Source organism: Ranitomeya imitator, chromosome 5 (assembly GCF_032444005.1).
Source record: "Ranitomeya imitator isolate aRanImi1 chromosome 5, aRanImi1.pri, whole genome shotgun sequence".
NCBI lineage: Eukaryota > Metazoa > Chordata > Amphibia > Anura > Dendrobatidae > Ranitomeya > Ranitomeya imitator.
In genome coordinates this window covers 191,737,863-191,760,591 of record NC_091286.1, presented here as the reverse complement: position 1 = coordinate 191,760,591, position 22,729 = coordinate 191,737,863, and the positions used below count along the sequence as shown (strand labels likewise).

Sequence of the window (22,729 nt, the reverse complement as noted above, 5' to 3'; positions counted from 1 at the left end):
AGACTGTTTGTCAGGGCAGGTGTCACACTGATAAGTGGTGTACTTTTGTATCCCCTTTTGTAACACACTCTGCACCTTTGTTGCATTCTTCCTATCTTTGCAGTTTGAGGGACCTTACTGGGGAAATATTAGGGCCTTGATAACTACTTCTTGGAATATCACATTGTGATAGCACGAAGACGTTGTGCATTGCCATCTGTATGATGTGCACAGCCAGATTCTTGTTCCACACCTTGGCTTTACTCATGGCACTGTACGGCTGGAGGACTTGATCAGAGAGATCAACTCCCCCCCCCATGTTCTTGTTGTACCCCAGTAAGCAGTGTGGTTTGTGGACTTGTGTAGAGGTACCTCGTACAGTGCTGGAGGTGCTGCCATCACCATGTTTGGTGGTCATTAAAAGGACATCCCTTGTGTCCTTGTACTTGACTACCAGTATGCTGTCACTACATTGTGCTCTGCTCTTGACCTGAGCAGCTGCCCAAATAGCATCCTCATAGATTTTTGCAGACCGTACCACAAGCTGCAGCTGCTAACTCTGAGAGAGACTTGAATAGTGGGACACTGGTAAAAAAGTTATCTACATAGAGGTGATAACCTTCACCCAGTAGTGGGTGCACCAAATCCCACACAATTTTCTCACTCACTCCCAGGACATGGGGGCATTCCAGATATCCTTCTCTTCATAAACCCTAAACTTGTGGATGTACCCTGAGGTACTCACACAGTTTGCACAGCTTAATTCTGTACCTGGCCCTCTTAATTGGCAGGTATTGCTGGAATTTGAGCCTCTCCTAGAAATGGATTAGGGACTCATCCACACAGATGTCCCTTTGTGGGTTGTACACCTCATAAAACCTGTTTCTGAAGTGCTCAATAACAGCCCAAACTTTGAAAAGTCTGTCAAAGTTGGAGTCATCTAGGGGAGGACATTGTGTGTTATCACTGTAATGCAAGAAATTGTGGATAGCCGCAAAGCGCATCTGTGCCGAAATTATAAGGAACACTGGAGTGTTATACAAAACGTCAACACTACAATACTACCGAATTTCTGGATTCTACACTATCCCCTTTTGAAGAGCCAGGCCCCAAAACTTCACCATTTCTATGGCGTCTGCAGGGGTCATGTTGGCAAATGATGAAGTCAGATTTTGGCATAAAAATTGCTGGGCATACAAATTTGTTTGAGACATGATGAGATTTACAAAATCTTCAGTGAAAAAGACTTGGTGGTGTCAAATTGGTTTCCTGATTGCACCACATAATCAGGAATCTGTGGCTCACAATTTTAAGGAGGTCAGTAACGGTGGGCGCTGGTTAAGTTTTTGCCCTGGGGCATCTACGTGGCAGTTCGGTATCCCTAGAGGAAGAGGAGTTGGAAAAATAAAGTAAGGTGGGATCCTCTCCCTCACTGTCAGAGTCGGAGGCAAGGAAAGCATATGCCTCCTCCGCTGAATACTGGGTTTTGGACAAGCAGACATGGGCATAACTACCGTGGTCGCAGTGGTTGCCACTGTGACCGGGCCCGACGAACCAGGGGCCCGGTGGTTCAGATGCACGCCAAAATCTGTTGCCATGCAGGAGATTCCTCACGCATGGCAACAGACAGACCTGCCCTCCTAGCAGTAGCATAGCTGCTGGGGGGGCAGAGGGGGCAGTGGCCCCGGGCCCCGTGCTCTGAGGGGGCCCACTGGAGCAACGCTACTGTAACTGTATCGGCGTGCACAGCGCACCAATACAGTTACATTCTGCAGCAGAGCAGGGAGACACGATCTCCCTACTATGCAGCCCCTGAGGAGGCTGTGGGGGGCCCTGTGCCAGCAGAGGGTCATCGCAGGGTCAGCTTGATGAGAGGGGGAGCATTACGGTCCTTCTCCCATCATTCCCCTATCAGCATCTGACGTCACAGACACTGACAGAGGGTAGCGATGACATCAGTACCAGGCGCCCGCTGTCAGGAGATGAGCGGGCGGTTAGAGCACCGCGGGAACAAGGAGGAAGAAAGGTGAGTTGTTTTTTTGTTTTTGTTTTTTTAAATCGGGTGCATTATACTATACAGGCTGCTTAATGGGGGTGCATTACATTGTACTGGCTGCCTAATGGGGGTGCATTATACTATACAGGCTGTTTAATGGGGGTGCATTACATTGTACTGGCTGCCTAATGAGGGTGCATTATACTATACAGGCTGCATATGGGGTGCAATATACTATACAGGCTGCCTAATAGGGGTGCATTATACTGTGCTGGCTGCCAAATGGGGGTGCATTATACTATACAGGCTGCATATGGGGTGCAATATACTATACAGGCTGCCTAATGGGGGTGCATTATACTATACAGGCTGCCTAATGGGGGTGCATTATGCGCCTATGGGAGTGCCTTATACTATACAGGCCTATGGGGAGTGCATTATACTATACAGGCCTATAGGGAATATATTTTACTATATTGAGGACTATTTGGCACATTATACTATATGGAGGCTATCTAGGGGGGCAATCATACAGTGTGGGGATTACAGTGAAGGGGCCATCAAGCAGTTTGGGGGCTACTAAGGGGTCAGTATACTGTGTGGGGGTACATTACAGTGAGGAGGCATCATGTTATGTATAAGAGAGCATTATGCTGTGTACAGGGGAGCTGTACAGGGGAGAGACTCGGGACATTATTCAATGTTAAGTGGGTACTTATTGCTATAGGGGAACTCGGGTTACTGTGACTATTAAAGGGGCACACAGGGCAATATTACTTTCTAGGGAGCAAAATGTGGACATGGTTATCTAGGGCACTTGCACCCGGCATTACTATATTCTAGAGGGGTGCTTTAGAATTTAGAGGGCACAGAGAACCACACAGCAGGTGCAGTAATAGGGACACATACGGCAGCAGCATTGGGGTACCAGTAGGATGAGGAGTTTGTGCAGGTTGGGAATAGATGGTGACGTGCTGAAAATATGAGAAATGAAATGAGTCTTTGTTGTATTCTCTGCAGACGAGTCCTGGGTGGAAGAAGTTGTCGGTCTGGGCCAGATGGAAAAGACAAGAAAAGTGGACAACTCCATCAGAAAGAACGTCAGCGGTAGGTCACCATTTGTAACTGTGCTGTGATCTCATATATGTTCTGCAGGGCTGGTATTTACCACTGACCATATGGCAGTAATATCAATGTTGCTCTTTGTATAGAGATTATTTTCAGCAACACAGCGGTCATCAGCTGAGTTTCTCCTCCACTGCTAAGGTGCATCAACCAGCTGGAATCAAGGTTACCTGGTTAGGGGCCCACTCAGAAGCTTCACCTCCCCTGAACCAAAACCCTAGCTACGCCTCTGGCATGCAGGGCCGCATCCAGCGGCCCTGTGTAACCGGACATGTGGCTCGTCTTTCCATACCGCAACATGTCTATTTATCTTGTGGAGATGCTCCGCCTCCGCAAGATAAATAACACAGTCTATGACTACGATGCGGTGAATCACCGCGCATACAGGGGTGGCGCTTTGTATGGAGCGGGGTATCCGCTGAGTCCAAAGCGCTGGGTTTCCTGCACGTGGAAACATACCCTTATTGTACCTCATTCTCTTTGGATGTTTCAATAAGGTGGGCCACTTTCCTGCACTGTCTCAGCGCCGGCCGGCTGTAAAGCAGAGCGGTGACATCACCGCTGTGCTTTACGGCCAGCCGGCGCTCACAGTCAGTGCGGGAAGCTGACGGCGAGGGGACAGACACCGGAATGTAAGTATGTACTGTTTGTTTGTTTTTTACATTTACAATGGTAACCAGGGTAAACATCGGGTTACTAAGTGCGGCCCTGCGCTTAGTAACCCGATGTTTACCATGGTTACCAGTGAAGACATCGCTGAATCGGCGTCTGCGGGAGATCCAGCGACTAAATAAAGTTCTGGCCTTTCTGCTCCGACCAACGATGTCACAGCAGGATCCAGATCGCTGCTGCGTGTCAAACACAACGATATCGCTATCCAGGACGCTGCAACGTCACGGATCGCTAGCGATATCGTTGTTAAGTCGCTCAGTGTGAAGGTACCTTAAGATGTAGTTCTGAAAGTCATAGACAGATTGGAGACACAAGATGATATCATAGCCATTAGCAGGTTTAGTGGACATACACATAGGTTAATTGGATCAGCTGCAGGGCTATGATAATAGAAAAAGGGTAAACATATGATAATAAATAAGTGTATTAAGTGAACAATGACAGTTACTCTAAAGGTACCTTCACACTCAGCGACGCTGCAGCGTCGCTGTTTGGTCGCTGGAGAGCTGTCACACAGACAGCTTTCCAGCGACCAACGATGCCGGTAACCAGGGTAAACATCGGGTTACTAAGCGCAGGGCCGCGCTTAGTAACCCAATGTTTACCCTGGTTACCATCGTAAAAGTAAAAAAAAAAAAAACACTACATACTTACATTCCGCTGTCTGTCCTCGGCGCTGTGCTTTCCTGCACTGACTGTGAGCACAGCGGCTGGAAAGCAGAGCGGTGACGTCACCGCTGTGCTTTCCGGCTGGCCGGCGCTCACAGCCAGTGCAGAGAAGCACAGCGCCAGAGGACAGACACGGAAGGTAAGTATGTAGCGTTTGTTTTTTTTACTTTTACGCTGGTAACCAGGGTAAACATCGGGTTACTAAGCGCGGCCCTGCGCTTAGTAACCCGATGTTTACCCTGTTTACCAGTGAAGACATCGCTGAATCAGCGTCACACACGCCGATTCAGCGATGTCTGCAGGGAGTCCAGAGACTAAATAAAGTGCTGGACTTTCTGCAGCGACCAACGACATCACATCAGGATCCTGATCGCTGCTGCCTGTCAAACTGAACGATATCGCTAGCCAGGACGCTGCAACGTCACGGATCGCTAGCGATATCGTTCAGTGTGAAGGTACCTTAAGAGGAACATGGAGATTTACGAGTTTTAATGGGGTTTAGTGTAAAGAGCCTCAGTCATTACATTTAACCATGGTTTTGTCTGGGAATGTGAATATGAGGTTATCATGTACTAGATTGTGGCCCGATTCTAACGCATCGGGTATTCTAGAATATGCATGTCCCCGTAGTATATGCACAATGATGATTCCTGAATTCGCGGCAGACTGTGCCCGTCGCTGATTGGTCGAGGCAACCTTTATGACATCATCGTCACCATGGCAACCATTATGACATCTACGTCGATACTGTGCCCGTCGCTGATTGGTCGAGGCAAATTCGCAGCAGACTGTGCCCGTCGCTGATTGGTCGAGGCAACCTTTATGACATCATCGTCGCCATGCTGTGCCAGTCGCTGATTGAGACGTGGGATTTCGAGGACAGACAGACAGACAGAAAGACAGACAGACGGAAAAACCCTTAGACAATTATATATATAGATACGCCCTTTTTGCCGCAATGTGCTTTTTGTCTCTTTGTCTGTATCACGTATAAAAAGCCCCTGTTACTGTTGTTCGGGGCCATTACATTGCCAACCTGCTGCCGTGCCACAATATGGCCATTCCATCGCCCTGCCACACCATGGCCAGACCATCGCCAGATATCCCAGCATTACTTTGTCTCTCTGGACCCCTGTTCGTGCCTGCATGCTTTATCTCTCTAACTTCTATGAACTGTTCTGCTGCAATATCTCTGAATAAACCTCAGCCTCGGCTTGATAAAAGGAGTTGTCCACATATTTTTCCTGGCTCTTCCAGCTCTCAGTAAGGACTTTCTTACAATACTCACTCATCACTAGATATTAAAAATATTTTAGAACAAATTGGGTAACAAACTATGAAATCAATTTTACAAATTCTGAAAATTAAAAATTTGGGGCTAAAACAACATTTTAGTGGAAAAATTATTTTTAACTCACCACCCTATGGTATAAAATTTGGTGACACACTTGTCGTGTTAATATGTTTACTGCCCTCTAGATTAATTAATTAATTGAGAGGTGTAGTTTGTAAAATGGGGGCCCTTATGGGAGGGTTCTGCTGTTCTGGCACCTCAGGGGCTCTGAAATATGCCTTGTGCAGGCATGTACTACGGAGGACAGAGAATGAACTTCAATCCAATAATGTGGCCAGCATGCAGCCAGCGGGTAAGGAAAGGGTGAATCAAACACCTGAAAACTCCGCCCATATGACCGAAAACCGGTCCCGCCAAATTCAGGTGACCGGTTCCCTTTAAATGTGATTTTGAATACTTGGAGTGGTAGAAATTTTAAAATAGGGTATTGTTTGGGGGTCTTCTGTCATACAAGTCTCTCAAGGTCACTTTAAAAAAGTGAATTTTTTTCTAAAAATATAGGTTTTGAGAAAAATTGTTGTCAAACTTTTAACCCTTCTAACATAACAAAAAAAGTAATTTCAAGAATGATTCTCATGTAAACTGGAGATGTGATAAATGTTATTTATTAACTACTTTGTTTGGTATGCCTATCTGGTTGAAGGGCAAAAAAAATCAAACATTGCTAAATTTTCTAAATGTCAAATTTTCAATATTTTCATAAATAAATGTAAATCAAATTGACCTAAATGTGTGTGTTTTTTCACTTTTCAATCTCAGAATCACGTCTACATGTTGAAGCATTCCAGAGTTGTTACCACATAACTTGTACTCCGTACAAACAAGAGAGTGTGGCCTTCCTTTGATTGAGCTGGATATTAATATATCTTCCCATGGCTGGCTGTGCATAGTCTGGCTTCGATCCTGCTCTGCCCTTATTCACATTGGAGGTTGTTTTTTACACATATTAAGGATTCAATACTAGAGACAGTATACAGCCTTTCCAATTTGGGTACACCATGGCTTTTATGCTTCTTTTGATCAAAAACAATGATTACTAAGTACCATACCTTATGTTACTTATATGTACTATTTTACTTATTTACAGCAGGGTATATGCTCATTTTGGCTCTTAGGTTTTGTTTATTACCACATAAGGTGACAGATCAGAATTGATAAATTTGCCCTGGTCAAAGTGAAAACAGGCTTAAAAATATAGAAGACTCAGAAGAGAAGCAGGAATAAATTAGGCGCAAAAACGGCCCTGTTTTGACCTGGTGACAGGACCTCTAAGTAAAATGCATGTAATATGTCTAAGAGTATAGACCTAAAGAGGTTATGATCAATGGATCGTTTACAATTGCTCTAATAAACTTTGGATTTCATTTTGGAAACTCCTGATGCTCGATATCCTTTTGTACTGTTGCTTTGTACTGAGAATTGGTCTCCTGCTCATCAAAGAACAGTAGAGTTTGCTTTTGTGACATGCATTGTTTGTGACATCACAGCTTTAAAAAGGTTGTCTGGTCTAAATTGATAGGTCTGTAGTCTCTTTATGTGACTGCAGACTTTTGAATCCTACCTGTGCACGCACTTTGCGCTGCAAGGATTCACCGACATCTGCGCTGGGCACGGCAGTCAAGGATGTGATATGCATACTCTTGGGCAGAACCCTCAAGGGGGTGCGGCATCACTCAATAACTTGCATTAAGTGAGGTAGCACCCTGTCTAGTTTAGTGGGGGCAGTTGTCTAGTGAGCGTGGCATTGAGCAAGGCCATGCCCACTAGACAGCTTCTGCCCTGGGAGTGTGCATATCGCATACTCTACCACCATTCCTGATGCAGAGATACTAGGTGCGCTGGGGGAATTCGTGAGTCAGACGTCTCACAGAAGGATTGCAGACTTGTCTTTCTAGACTGGACAACCCCTTTAATATCAGTATCATAAGCAGTATGCCTCATGGGTGTTACGATGTAGTATAAGGCTACTAGAGATCATGCTTTTCTGCTTCATTACTACCTTTATAATTAGATGTTTATGAATATGCATTCAGAGCCCAGTTTTACCAGACTCATAAGACCATGGACTAGTTATTACGAGATATTCTTTGTGGCATAAACATATTTCCAACTTTTGTTTACCAAAAATCAGAAGTGTTTGGATGTAAAATATCAGGCCACCACTTGTTCATTTCTGCCAAAAGGTCCTATAAAATAGAAACATAAAAAACATATCATCCAACGTTACAGCTTTTCTAAAAGAAAGGAATAAAAGATTCAACAGTACTGTAAATGAATTAGCATTTATCGTGTCTTCTATCTATAGCTGGAACATTCCTATAATGTTCTGATGTTTTACCATGAGTTGTGGGCTCATATGGCACTTCCTCACTTGCAAGCCTAGATTCTGATTGTTATGCTTCTTAGGCTGCCAACCTGTACTTGTACCCCAGGGAGTACACAAGAAGTTTCTAGATTCATACTGTTCTTGTTTTCGGTTTATAATGTGACACTAAGCATTTGTTCCAAGTTTTGGGTGTACTTTTTAATCAGTTAATTCTTCCTTAACGGTAGTCTGTCAGCCATTCAGTTAATATTATCCCCGGTGAATTCAGCTGTGTGTAGGTGCCCGGCAGCATTACACTTTTAAACTGCAGATTAACCGCATATGAGTGTGGGCTTTTTCTTTTGTGGAGGCCAAGCGTGGGGTATGAGAAGTGGTTGTCCTAATACTGGACAACCTCGTTAATTGGAGCCTTATAATCTTTGTATGAACTGTGTATGGGTGGTTTCACATTTGTGTCTCTGTACGCAGTATATCATCCGCACAGATCCGCATGCGTCATGGCTACCTATCTTTAACATGGCGTACGCAGAGACATGCGTTTGTATGCATTTGCATGCATCTGCGTACGCATGCGTCATTTATCGGTGTGCGGCGGGTTCCGGCAAACGCAACATGTTGCATTTTTTAAGGCGTCAATTATGTGTAGTCATCCTCAAGACTGTTGATGGAAGCAGAAAACTCAGCACTGAAGCCCAAGACTCAGCACTGAGGCCCAAGACTCAGCACGGAGGCCCAAGACTCAGCAAGGAGGCCCAAGACTCAGCACGGAGGCCCAAGACTCAGCACGGAGGCCCAAGACTCAGCACGGAGGCCCAAGACTGGTTATCTCCTGGTGCTGCAATCTCTCTTGCTGCTAGCATCTCTCCTGGTGCTGCTGGTCTGGTGAGTACAACACTGGCCATGTAAGTATAGAACCTTTGAAAATGTCTGTCTCTCAATTTTTCTTTCTGTTCCTTTAGAATGGTTGTCTCCTGGTGCTGCCACCTGTCTTTTGTGCTGTCACTGGTGCGGTCATCGGTCGCTGGTCATGGCATCTCTTCTGGTGCTGCTGGCCTGGTGAGGACAACACTGCCTATGTAAGTATACAACCTTTGAAAATGTCAGTCTCTCTCACTGCTTTTTCTGTTCCTTGTAGACTGGTCGACTCTGCTGGTGCTTCTGCTGTCTCCTGGTGCTGTGGTTGTCTCCTGGTGCTGCCATCTGTCCCTGGCCTGTGCTGACTGTGGTGCTGTTGGACTACTGACTGTAATGTAAGTATTGGTGTCAAGAAAATACAAATACCACAAGAAACTTGCTTTCCTGAGGCCTGTGCTTGCAACACGAACGCAAGTATATATACAGTACAGAGCAATAGTTTGGACACATCTTCTCATTTAAAGATTTTTCTGTATTTTCAGGACTATGAAAATTGTACATTCACACTGAAGGCATCAAAACTATGAATTAACACATGTGGAATTATATACTTAACAAAAAAGTGTGAAACAACTGAAATTATATCTTATATTCTAGGTTCTTCAAAGTAGTCACCTTTTGCTTTGATGACTGCTTTGCACACTCTTGGCATTCTCTTGATGAGCTTCAAGAGGTAGTCACCGGGAATGGTCTTCCAACAATCTTGAAGGAGTTCCCAGAGATGCTGAGCACTTATTGGCCCTTCTGCCTTCACTCTGCGGTCCAGCTCACCCCAAGCCATCTCGATTGGGTTCAGGTCTGGTGACTGTGGAGGTCAGGTCATCTGTCGCAGCACCCCATCACTCTCCTTCTTGGTCAAAGAGCCCTTACACAGCCTGGAGGTGTGTTTGGGGTCATTGTCCTGTTGAAAAATAAATGATGGTCCAACTAGACGAAAACCGGATGGAATACTATGCCGCTGCAAGATGCTGTGGTAGCCATGCTGGTTCAGTACGCCTTCAAATTTGAATAAATCCCCAACAGTGTCACCAGCAAAGCACCCCCACACCTCCTCCTCCATGCTTCACGTGGGAACCAGGCATGTAGAGTCCATCCATTCACCTTTTCTGCGTCGCACAAAGACACGGTGGTTGGAACCAAAGATCTCAACTCATCAGACCAAAGAACAGATTTCCACTGGTCTAATGTCCATTCCTTGTGCTCTTTAGCCTAAACAAGTCTTTTCTGCTTGTTGCATGTCCTTAGCAGTGGTTTCCTAGCAGTTATTTTACCATGAAGGCCTGCTGCACAAAGTCTCCTCTTAACAGTTGTTGTAGAGATGTGTCTGCTGCGATTTCTGAGGCTGGTGACTCAGATAAACTTATCCTCAGAAGCAGAGGTGACTCTTCGTCTTCCTTTCCTGGGGCGGTCCTCATGTGAGCCAGTTTCTTTGTAGCGCTTGATGGTTTTTGCCACTGCACTTGGGGACACTTTCAAAGTTTTCCCAATTTTTCGGACTGACTGACCTTCATTTCTTAAAGTAATGATGGCCACTCATTTTTCTTTACTTAGCTGCTTTTTTTCTTGCCATAATACAAATTCTAACAGTTTATTCAATAGGACTATCAGCTGTGTATCCACCAGACTTCTGCACAACACAACTGATGGTCCCAACACCATTTATAAGGCAAGAAATCCCACTTATTAAACCTGACAGGGCACACCTGTGAAGTGAAAACCATTTCCGGTGACTATCTCTTGAAGCTCATCAAGAGAATGCCAAGAGTGTGCAAAGCAGTCAGTCATCAAAGCAAAAGGTGGCTACTTTGAAGAACCTGGAATATGAGATATAATTTCAGTTGTTTCAAACTTTTTTGTTAAGTACTGTCATGGCCAAAAGTATTGACACCCCTACAATTCTGTCAGATATTACTCATTTTCTTCCTGAAAATGATAGCAAACACAAATTATTTGGTATTATTATCTTCATTTAATTTGTCTTAAATGAAAAAACACAAAAAAAAATTGTCCTAAAGCCAAATTGGATATAATTCCTCTCCAAACATAAAAGAGGTGGTGGACAAAAGTATTGGCCCTGTTTGAAAAATCATGTGATGCTTCTCTAATTTGTGTAATTAACAGCACCTGTAACTTACCTGAGGCACCTAACAGGTGTTGGCAATAACTAAATCACACTTGCAGCCAGTTGACATGGATTAAAGTTGACTCAACCTCCGTACTATGTCCTTGTGTGTACCACATTGAGCATGGAGAAAAGAAAGAAGACCAAAGAACTGTCTGAGGACCTGAGAAACCAAATTGTGAGGAAGCATGAGCAATCTCAAGGCTACAAGTCCATCTCCAAAGACCTGAATGTTCCTGTGTCTACCGTGCACAGTGTCATCAAGAAGTTTAAAGCCCATGGCACTGTGGCTAACCTCCCAAGATGTGGACGGAAAAGAAAAATTGACAAGAGATTTCAACGCAAGATTGTGCGGATGTTGGATAAAGAATCTCGACTAACATCCAAACAAGTTCAAGCTGCCCTGCAGTCCAAGGGTACAGCAGTGTCAACCCGTACTATCCGTCGACATCTGAATGAAAAGGGGCTGTATGGTTGGAGACCCAGGAAGACCCCACTTCTTACCCCGAGACATAAGAAAGCCAAGCTGGAGTTTGCCAAAACTTACCTGAAAAAGCCTAAAATGTTTTGGAAGAATGTTCTCTGGTCAGATGAGACAAAAGTAGAGCTTTTTGGGCAAATGCATCAACAGAGTTTACAGGAGAAAAAAAGAGGCATTCAAAGAAAAGAACACGGTCCCTACAGCCAAACCAGGCGGAAGTTCCCTGATGTTTTTGGGTTGCTTTGTTGCCTCTGGCACTGCTTGACCGTGTGCATGGCATTATGAAGTCTGAAGACTACCAACAAATTTTGCAGCATAATGTAGGGCCCAGTGTGAAAAAGCTGGGTCTCCCTCAGAGGTCATGGGTCTTCCAGCAGGACAATGACCCAAAACACCCTTCAAAAAGCACTAGAAAATGGTTTGAGAGAAAGCACTGGAGACTTCTAAGGTGGCCAGCAATGAGTCCAGACCTGAATCCCATAGAACACCCGTGGAGAGATCTAAAAATGGCAGTTTGGAGAAGGCATCCCTCAAATATCAGGGACCTGAAGCAGTTTGCCAAAGAAGAATGGTCTAAAATTCCAGCAGAGCATTGTAAGAAACTCATTGATGGTTACCGAAGTGGTTGGTCGCAGTTATTTTGGCTAAAGGTTGTGCAACCAAGTATTAGGCTGAGGGTGCCAATACTTTTGTCTGGTGTTTGCAATCATTTTCAGGAAGAAAATGAGTATTATCTGACAGAATTGCAGAGGTGTCAATACTTTTGGCCATGACTGTATATAATCCCACATGTGTTAATTCATAGTTTTGATGCCTTCGGTGTGAATGTACAATTTTCATAGTCATGAAAATACAGAAAAATCATTAAATGAGAAGGTGTGTCCAAACTTTTGGTCTGTACTGTGTGTATATATATATATATATATATATATATATATATATATATATATATATATATATATACACATATATATATATATATATATATACACACACACACTAGCTAGCCCGGGTGGCTAGCATCTATATGCTATGGTATGTGCTGCTCCATCCTGCGTCCCCATCCTGTCCTGAGCTGCTCCATCCTGCGTCCCCATCCTGACATGTGCTGCACCCATCCTGCACCCCCATTCTGACATGTGCTGCTCCCATCCTGCACCCCCATTCTGACATGTGCTGCTCCATCCTGCGTCCCCATCCTGTCATGTGCTGCACCCATCCTGCGCCCCCATCCTGCCATGTGTTGCACCCATCTTGCGCCCCCATTCTGTCATGTGTTGCACCCATCCTGCGCCCCCATTCTGTCATGTGCTGCTTCCATCCTGCGCCCCCATTGTGACATGTGCTGCTCCCATCCTGCTCCCCCATTGTGACATGTGCTGCACCCATCCTGCGCCTCCATTCTGACATGTTCTGCACCCATCCTGCGCCTCCATTCTGACATGTTCTGCACCCATCCTGCGCCTCCATTCTGACATGTTCTGCACCCATCCTGCGCCTCCATTCTGTCATTTGCTGCTCCCATCCTGTCATGTGCTGCTCCCATCCTGTGCCCCCGTTCTTTCATGTGCTGCTCCCATCCTGCGCCCCTGTTCTGTAATGTGCTGCTGCCATCCTGCGCCCCCGTTCTGTCATGTGCTGCTCCCATCCTGCGCCCGTTTTGTCATGTGCTGCTGCCATCGTGCGCCCGTTCTGTCATGTGCTGTTCCCATCCTGTGCCCCCGTTCTGTCATGTGCTGCTCCCATCCTGTGCCCCCGTTCTTTCATGTGCTGCTCCCATCCTTCGCCCCTGTTCTGTCATGTGCTGCTGCCATCCTGCGCCCCTGTTCTGACATGTGCTGCTCCCATCCTGCGCCCCCGTTCTGTCATGTGCTGCTCCCATCCTGCGCCACCATTGTATTATATGCCCCCCATAAGATACTCCATTATATATGCCCCGTATGCTGCTGCCATATATATATATAAAAAAAAAAATACCATACTCACCTATCGTCGCTGGGCGCCGAGTGCTGGGGGCCTGAGCAGGCGGGGACACCGGCGCGGTGTGGGGGTCAGGTGCCGGAGTCACCGCTAGCTCAGGCCCCCAGCACTTGCTATACTCACCTGTCTGTCCCGTTCCAGCGCTGCGCGCCGCCATCTTCCGGCTCCTCTGGCTGTGAATGTTCAGTCAGAGGGCGGCACCGGCGCGCATTAAGCGCGTCTTCGCGCCCTCTGAACTGGGAACGTCACAGCAGAGGACCCGGGAGACGGAGCCGCACGCAGCGCTGGAACGGGGGACAGGTGAATAACTCACCCTCCTGGCGGTCCCTGACTCTCCGGTGGAGATCGCGGTGTGCGTTCAGTGTTTACGCATACCGCGATCTCCTGGGAGCGTCACTCTGTGAGGCCCAGACTGCGCCGGCGCTTGCGCAGTCTATAAAGGTTTAGGACAGAGTGACGCTCCCAGCGTTATATTATAGATATATATATATACAGTGGGGCAAAAAAGTATTTAGTCAGTCAGCAATAGTGCAAGTTCCACCACTTAAAAAGATGAGAGGCGTCTGTAATTTACATCATAGGTAGACCTCAACTATGGGAGACAAACTGAGGGAAAAAAATCCAGAAAATCACATTGTCTGTTTTTTTTATCATTTTATTTGCATATTATGGTGGAAAATAAGTATTTGGTCAGAAACAAAATTTCATCACAATACTTTGTAATATATCCTTTGTTGGCAATGACAGAGGTCAAACGTTTTCTGTAAGTCTTCACAAGGTTGCCCCACACTGTTGTTGGTATGTTGGCCCATTCCTCCATGCAGATCTCCTCTAGAGCAGTGATGTTTTTGGCTTTTCGCTTGGCAACACGGACTTTCAACTCCCTCCAAAGGTTTTCTATAGGGTTGAGATCTGGAGACTGGCTAGGCCACTCCAGGACCTTGAAATGCTTCTTACGAAGCCGCTCCTTCGTTGCCCTGGCGGTGTGCTTTGGATCATTGTCATGTTGAAAGACCCAGCCACGTTTCATCTTCGATGCCCTTGCTGATGGAAGGAGGTTCGCACTCAAAATCTCACAATACATGGCCCCATTCATTCTTTCATGTACCCGGATCAGTCGTCCTGGCCCCTTTGCAGAGAAACAGCCCCAAAGCATGATGTTTCCACCACCATGCTTTACAGTAGGTATAGTGTTTGATGGATGCAACTCAGTATTCTTTTTCCTCCAAACACGACAAGTTGTATTTCTACCAAACAGTTCCAGTTTGGTTTCATCAGACCATAGGACATTCTCCCAAAACTCCTCTGGATCATCCAAATGCTCTCTAGCAAACTTCAGACGGGCCCGGACATGTACTGGCTTAAGCAGTGGGACACGACTGGCACTGCAGGATCTGAGTCCATGGTGGCGTAGTGTGTTACTTATGGTAGGCCTTGTTACATTGGTCCCAGCTCTCTGCAGTTCATTCACTAGGTCCCCGCGCGTGGTTCTGGGATTTTTGCTCACCGTTCTTGTGATCATTCTGACCCCACGGGGTGGGATTGTGCGTGGAGCCCCAGATCGAGGGAGATTATCAGTGGTCTTGTATGTCTTCCATTTTCTAATTATTGCTCCCACTGTTGATTTCTTCACTCCAAGCTGGTTGGCTATTGCAGATTCAGTCTTTCCAGCCTGGTGCAGGGCTACAATTTTGTTTCTGGTGTCCTTTGACAGCTCTTTGGTCTTCACCATAGTGGAGTTTGGAGTCAGACTGTTTGAGGGTGTGCACAGGTGTCTTTTTATACTGATAACAAGTTTAAACAGGTGCCATTACTACAGGTAATGAGTGGAGGAAAGAGGAGACTCTTAAAGAAGAAGTTACAGCTCTGTGAGAGCCAGAAATCTTGATTGTTTGTTTCTGACCAAATACTTATTTTCCACCATAATATGCAAAAAAAATGATAAAAAAACAGACAATGTGATTTTCTGGATTTTTTTTTTCTCAGTTTGTCTCCCATAGTTGAGGTCTACCTATGATGTAAATTACAGACGCCTCTCATCTTTTTAAGTGGTGGAACTTGCACTATTGCTGACTGACTAAATACTTTTTTGCCCCACTGTATATATCTCCCATGAGACATGGGTCGGTGTCTAATGTCAAGAAAAAGCTACTGAAAAACATTGGAAATACCGTATGCATGCGCATAAACAACGCAAACGCATGCAAATCCATGCACACGCAGCTTTTTTTTTAGCTTTTTAGTGTGTAAGCTGATGCGGATAAAAAAAAGCTGCCTTTGCACGCGTTTTTGCATGCATTTGTGCATGCAGATGATACACTGTGCATATATACGCAAATGTGCAAATGTGAACTTACCCTATGTCTGCAAAATAGATAAAATGCTGTGAGCTCTGCTCTCTGTCTGCTCCATGTTGTGAACCTCATGTCTCCTGCCTGCTCTCTGCATACTTCCTGGCTGTGTGCTTAGGGTGGCGGCCCAGCCACTTTCTGATTCTTGTTGAGTCTGTGTGCACCTTCCAAAGGTGTCCCCTGCCAATTGCCAAGAGGCGTCAGGTACTTAAGGCATTCCCACCCCTAGGGGGATGCCTGAGCAACACATTTACTCAATTAGTGTCTGACTGCTGAGTTGCCAGGTCCTGTCTTGCTTTGTCTCGTGTCAGCCACCCAGAGGGGCTTTGTAACCTGGCCTGTACCTGTGTCCTGTCTCTCTTGTTTCAGCCACCCAGGGGGGCTTCATACCCTGGTTTGAGTCCTTGTTTCTGTGCCTTGTCCCATTCCTGACCCTGTCTGAATTTCGTCCTATACGTGTGTCCATTTGTATCCCTGTCTGTAGCCTTTCCTATTCCACTGTGTGTTTCCTTGTGTTCACTCCTCCTCCTCTTTGCTCCGCCTCCTGCGGCTCTGCTCTACTCCTGTCTCGCCTCCTGCAGCTCTGTCCTGGTCTCCGCATCGTGCTGCTTTGCTCTGCTCCCGCTCCGTGCCCTGTGTGTCCTTGTCCCTTCTGTCTAGTTCTTCCCTGTTCCTTTATGCCTCTAGTCTGAACTGGTCACTACCGGTTACCTTATCCCACACGTACCTGCCTATGTTCCCGTCCTACCCGAATCAGTTCGTCCCGCTAGCCGTGCTGTCTGCCTGCCAGCCAGAGTGCCCAGCCGTGCCCGCCTGCCAGAGTACCAGTTGTGCTCGTCTGTACTCGCCGGCACTTGTTATTAGTGTTCAGTCCCTCAGAGGGATCAGCTGCCACAGCCAGACACCGCCCTGGAGTGGTACCTGGCAGCTATCTGCTGCACAAGCCTGACCTCACCATCAGAGGCTCGAGTGAACACCAAGGTAGCTGCTTATTCACGCTCCTTCCAGGGTATTCTTGTTTGTTGCACAATGGGGTCACAATCCCCTTGCTCACGCCACCCAGTCAGGACACAAGCGTAAAAACACACAGATCTACATCTCGGGACCAGATATCACCTCCCTACTATTATTATTTATTATTATTTATTTATATTTCAGAATCCCACAATGGCTGTCTGCTATTTTATCTTCTCCACTAGATTTCTAAAACTTAATATGGACAAGACAGAAGTCATCATCTTTCCCCCCATCACACTCGACACCTCCCCCCAATGGACCTATCCATTAAAGTAAGTGGCTGCTCACTCTCTCCAGTCCCACAAGCTTGCTGCCTTGGGGTAATTCTTGACCCTGACCTCTCTTTCAAACCACATATTCAAGCCCTTTCTGCTTCCTGCCAACTTCAACAGAAAAATATTTCCCAGAGCCATACATTCCTCAATCAAAAATCTACAATAACACTAGTCCATGAGCTCATTATCTTCCGCCTTGACTACTGCAACCTCCTGCTCTGTGGTCTCCGCTCTAACACTCTCGCACCCCTCCAATCTATTCTAAACTCTGATACCCGACTAATCCACCTGTCCCCCCACTATTCCCCAGCCTCTCCCCTCTGTCAATCCCTGCCCTGGATCCCCATTACCCAAAGACTCCAGTTCAAAACCCTAAACATGGCATACAAAACCATCCGCAACCTGTGTCCTCCATACATCTGTGACCTAGTGTCCTGGTACTTTCTTGCACACAACCTCCAATCCTCACAAGATCTCCTTCTCGACTCCCCTCTTATCTCCTCTTCTCACAATTGCATACAATCTTTCTCCCGCGCATCCCCCCACTTTGGAACTCTCTACCACAACATATCAGACTCTAGCCTACTATAGTAACCTTCAAAAAGAACCTGAAGACCTACCTCTTGACAAGTCTACAACCTGCAGCAACCACCGATCGACCAAACCTCTGCACGACCAGCTCTACCCTCGCCTACTGTATTCTCATCCATCCCATGTAGACTGTGAGACCTTGCGGGCAGGGTCCTCTCTCCTTCTGTACCAGTAGTGACTTGTATTGTTTAAGATTACAGTACTTATTTTTTATTACGGATACCTCTCGTCACATGTAAAGCGCCATGGAATAAATGGCGCTACAATAATATCTGAAGGTTAACAGCAATATTTCTGGGGACAGGTTCCCTTTAAAATAGCAAAAAAATGTACCAGTAAAAATGCTCAACACATGGGCATAGAACGGGTTTAATAGCTTGTCCTGGTATATTCTCCCCCATCCAGCTATATGCTCCCTTAGCCTGGTATACCATTCTATTATATGCTCCCCCATCCTATCATATCCTCCTCCAACTTGGTATATGCTCTACCAGCCTGGTCCCCTATCCTATTATATGCTCTCCAGTCTGGTACACTATCCATTATATCCTCCCACATCCTGGTAAATGCTCCCCCAACCTTATACCATATCCTATTATATGCTCCCTAGCCTAGTAGACTATCCTATTATATGCTCCTTCAGCATGGTATATGCTCCCCCAGCTCGGTCCCCCATTCTATTATATGCTCCCCCAGACTGGTCCCCAATCCTGGTATATGCTCCCCCATCCTGGTATATAATCCCCCATCCCGGTATATAATCCTCCATTCTGGTCTATAACCCCCAGCCTTGGCCCCATCCTATTCTATGCTCCCCCAGCCTGGTCCCTCATCCTATTATGTGCTCCTCCAGCCTGGTATATGCCCCCCAACCTGGTCACCCATCCTATAATATGCTCTCCCAGTTCGGTATATGTTCCCCCAGGCTGGTCCCCCATCCTATTATAAGCTCCCCCATCCTGTTATATGCTTCCCATCCTATTATATGCACCCCCTGCCTGGTCCCCCATCCTATTATATGCGCCCCAACCTGGTCCCTCATCCTATTTATATTCCCCCAGCCTGGTATATGCCCCCCTAGCTTGACCCCACCCTACCATAAACTCTCCAAGCTTGGTCCTCCATCCTATTATATGCTCCCGAAGCCTGGTATATTCCCCCATCCTCCCTGCACTGCTGCTGTTCAATACATACAGTCGGCAAAATAGGTATTTGATAGATTGCAGATTTTGCAAATTTTCCCACCTACAAAGAATAGAGAGGTCTGCAATTTTTATAGTAGGTACACGTCAACTGTGAGAGACAATCTTAAAAAAAAAAAAGTCCAGAAAATCATATTGAATGATTTTTCCATAACTAATTTGCATTTTATTGCATGAAATAAGTATTTGATACAATAGAAAACAGAACTTAATATTTGGTACAGAAACCTTTGTTTGCATTTGCAGAGGTCAGACGTTTCCTGTAGTTCTTGACCAAGTTTGCACACACTGCAGTATGGATTTTTGGCCCACTCCTCCATATAGATCTTCTCCAGATCTTACAGGTTTCGGGCTGTCACAGGGAAACATTAAGTTTCTGCTCCCTTCAAAGGTTTTCTATTGATTTCAGATCTGGAGACTGGCTAGGCCACTCCAGGACATTGAAATGTTTCTTACAAAGTCACTCTTTTGTTGCCTTGACTGTGTGTTTTGGGTCATTGTCAAGTTACTGAGGGAAAAATGTTGGCCAAAATCTCATGATACATGAACAATTTCATACTCCTTTCAATACAGTGCAGTCGTCCTATCCCCTTTGCAGAAAGGCACCCCTAAAGTATCTTTCCCCCACTATGCTTCATGGTTTGGACGGTCTTCTTGGGGTTGTACTCATCCTTCTTCTTTCTCCAAACACCGCGAGTGGAATTGATACCAAATAGTTTTATTTTGGTCTCATCTGACCACATGTCTTTCTACTCTGCCTCCTTTGGATCATCCAGATGGTCATTGGCGAACTTGAAAAGGGCCTGGACATGCGCTGGCATGAGCAGAGGGACCTTGCGTGCACTGCAGGATTTTAATCCATGACGATGTAGTGTGTTACTAATGGTAATGTTTGAGAAGGTGGTCTCAGCTCTCTTCAGGTCATTGACCAGGTCCTCCCGTGTAGTTCTGGGCTGATTCCTGACCTTTCTCAGAATCATCCTTACCCCACGAGGCGAGAACTTGCATGGAGCCTCAGACGAATGAAGATTGTCAGTCATCTTGTGCTTATTCTATTTTCTAATAATTGTGCCAACAGTTGTTCCTTCTCACCAAGCTGCTTTCCTATTGTCCTGTAGCCCATCCCAGCCTTGTGCAGGTCTACAATTTTGTCCCTGGTGCCCTCATTAAAGGTAATGAGTGCAGAGTAGGAGGGCTTCATAAAGAAAAACTAACAAGTTTCTGAGAGCCAATATTCTTGCTGGTTGGTAGGTGATCAAATACTTACAGTTAGGTCCATATATATTTGGACAGAGACAACATTTTTCTAATTTTGGTTATAGACATTACCACAATGAATTTCAAACAAAACAATTCAGATGCAGTTGAAGTTCAGACTTTCAGCTTTCATTTGAGAGTATCCACATTAAAATTGGATGAAGGGTTTATTAGTTTCAGCTCCTTAACATGTGCCACCCTGTTTTTAAAAGGGACCAAAAGTAATTGGACAATTGACTCCAAGGCTATTTCATGGACAGGTGTGGGCAATCCCTTCGTTATGTCATTCTCAATTAAGCAGATAAAAGGCCTGGAGTTGATTTGAGGTGTGGTGCTTGCATTTGGAAGGTTTTGCTGTGAAGTAAACATGCGGTCAAAGGAGCTCTCCATGCAGGTGAAACAAGCCACCCTTAAGCTGTGAAAACAGAAAAAACCCATCCGAGAATTTGCTAAAATATTAGGAGTGGCAAAATCTACAGTTTGGTACATCCTGAGAAAGAAAGAAAGCACTGGTGAACTCATAAATGCAAAAAGACCTGGGCGCCCACGGAAGACAACAGTGGTGGATGATCGCAGAATAATCTCCATGGTGAAGAGAAACCCCTTCACAACAGCCAACCAAGTGAACAACACTCTCCAGGAGGTAGGCGTATCAATATCCAAATCTACCATAAAGAGAAGACTGCATGAAAGTAAATACAGAGGGTTCACTGCACGGTGCAAGACACTCATAAGCATCAAGGATAAAAAGGCTGGACTGGAATTTGCTAAAAAACATCTAAAACAGCCAGCACAGTTCTGGAAGAACATTCTTTGGACAGATGAAACCAAGATCAACCTCTACCAGAATGATGGACAGATAAAAGTATGGTGAAGGCGTGGTACAGCTCATGATCCAAAACATACCACATCATCTGTAAAACACGGTGGAGGCAGTGTGATTGCTTGGGCATGCATGGCTGCCAGTGGCACTAGGACACTAGTGTTTATTGATGATGTGACACAGGACAGAAGCAGGTGAATGAATTCTGAGGTATTCAGAGCCATACTGTGTGCTCAGATCCAGCCAAATGCAGCAAAACTGATTGGTCGTCATTTCATACTACAGATGGACAATGACCCAAAACATAAAGCCAAAGCAACCCAGGAGTTTATTAAGGCAAAGAAGTGGAATATTCTTGAATGGCCAAGTCAGTCACCTGATCTCAACCCAATTGAGCATGGATTTCACTTGTTAAAGACTAAACTTCAGACAGAAAGGCCCACAAACAAACAGCAACTGAAAACCACCGCAGTGAAGGCCTAACAGAGCACCAAAAAGGAGGAAACACAGCATCTGGTGATGTCCATGAGTTCAAGACTTCAGGCAGTCAATGCCAACAAAGGGTTTTCAACCAGGTACTAAAAATGAACATTTTATTTAAAATTATTGAATCTGTCCAATTACTTTGGGTCCCTTTAAAAACAGGGCGACACATGTTAAGGAGCTGAAACTCCTAAACCCTTCATCCAATTTTAATGTGGATACCCTCAAATGAAAGCTGAAAGTCTCAACTTCAACTGCATCTGAATTGTTTTGTTTAAAATTCATAGTGGAAAAGTCTATAACCAAAATTAGAAAAATGTTGTCTCTGTCCAAATATATATGGACCTAACTGTATTTCATGCAATAAAATGCAATGTAATTATTTAAATATCATGCAATGTGATTTTCTGTTTTATTATTTTTACATTCTGTCTCTCACAGTTAAAGTGTAAATATGATGAGTGTTACAAACCTCTCCATTCTTCGTAGGTAAGAAAACTTGTAAAATCAGCAGTGTATCAAATACTTATTTTCCCCCTCTGTACAAACATACAAAAACACTCCTACACATCTTTCCCCCACTCCCTTGCAGCGCCCTGTCTGCGTTAAATATTTAAATAAAATGGTGCCAGAGATTGCGATATGCGCAGGCTCCAGCACCACACTCCTCCTCCAGCCTCATCCGAAGATAGCTGACTCTGGCGCCACACTCGTCCTCCAGTCCTCCTGACTCCGGCCACACTGCAAAGGCACAGCCTACACCGGCTTCGGAAAGAAGGACATATCCAGCGTTATATTATAGATTTGAAGTTACAGTTATCTTCTCAGTGCTATCAGCTGTGCTGTACTGCCCTTTCCTCGACAATACCTGCCTGTGAGATGGAAGCTGTAGCACTATGATAAGACGTGTAGATGCAGATGTTTAATTTGACAAGTTTCATCCTGCTGTACTGTTTACTGTGTGATTATGAAAGCAGACTGTCAGTCATTACATGTCTCACACTGGTTATGTCCCCTTTCATTTACAATAAGCTCTGGAGGCAGATTCTCTGGGAGATTAGTGTCCGCTCACAGATCTTAACAGCTCATTTACACATAGGAAAAATATGGA

At 45.4% G+C, this 22,729-nt stretch overlaps 1 protein-coding gene across 2 annotated transcripts in view; it reads right to left on the bottom strand.

The window, feature by feature from the left end:
- Positions 1-22,729, bottom strand: part of RNASET2 (ribonuclease T2) — a 200,511-nt gene that overhangs the window by 61,116 nt on the left and 116,666 nt on the right. For both annotated transcript variants that reach the window (XM_069769450.1, XM_069769451.1), the window contains exon 6: positions 7,917-7,981. In XM_069769450.1, the coding sequence (XP_069625551.1) occupies positions 7,917-7,981 (65 nt within the window). The remainder of the gene's footprint in view (positions 1-7,916; positions 7,982-22,729) is intronic.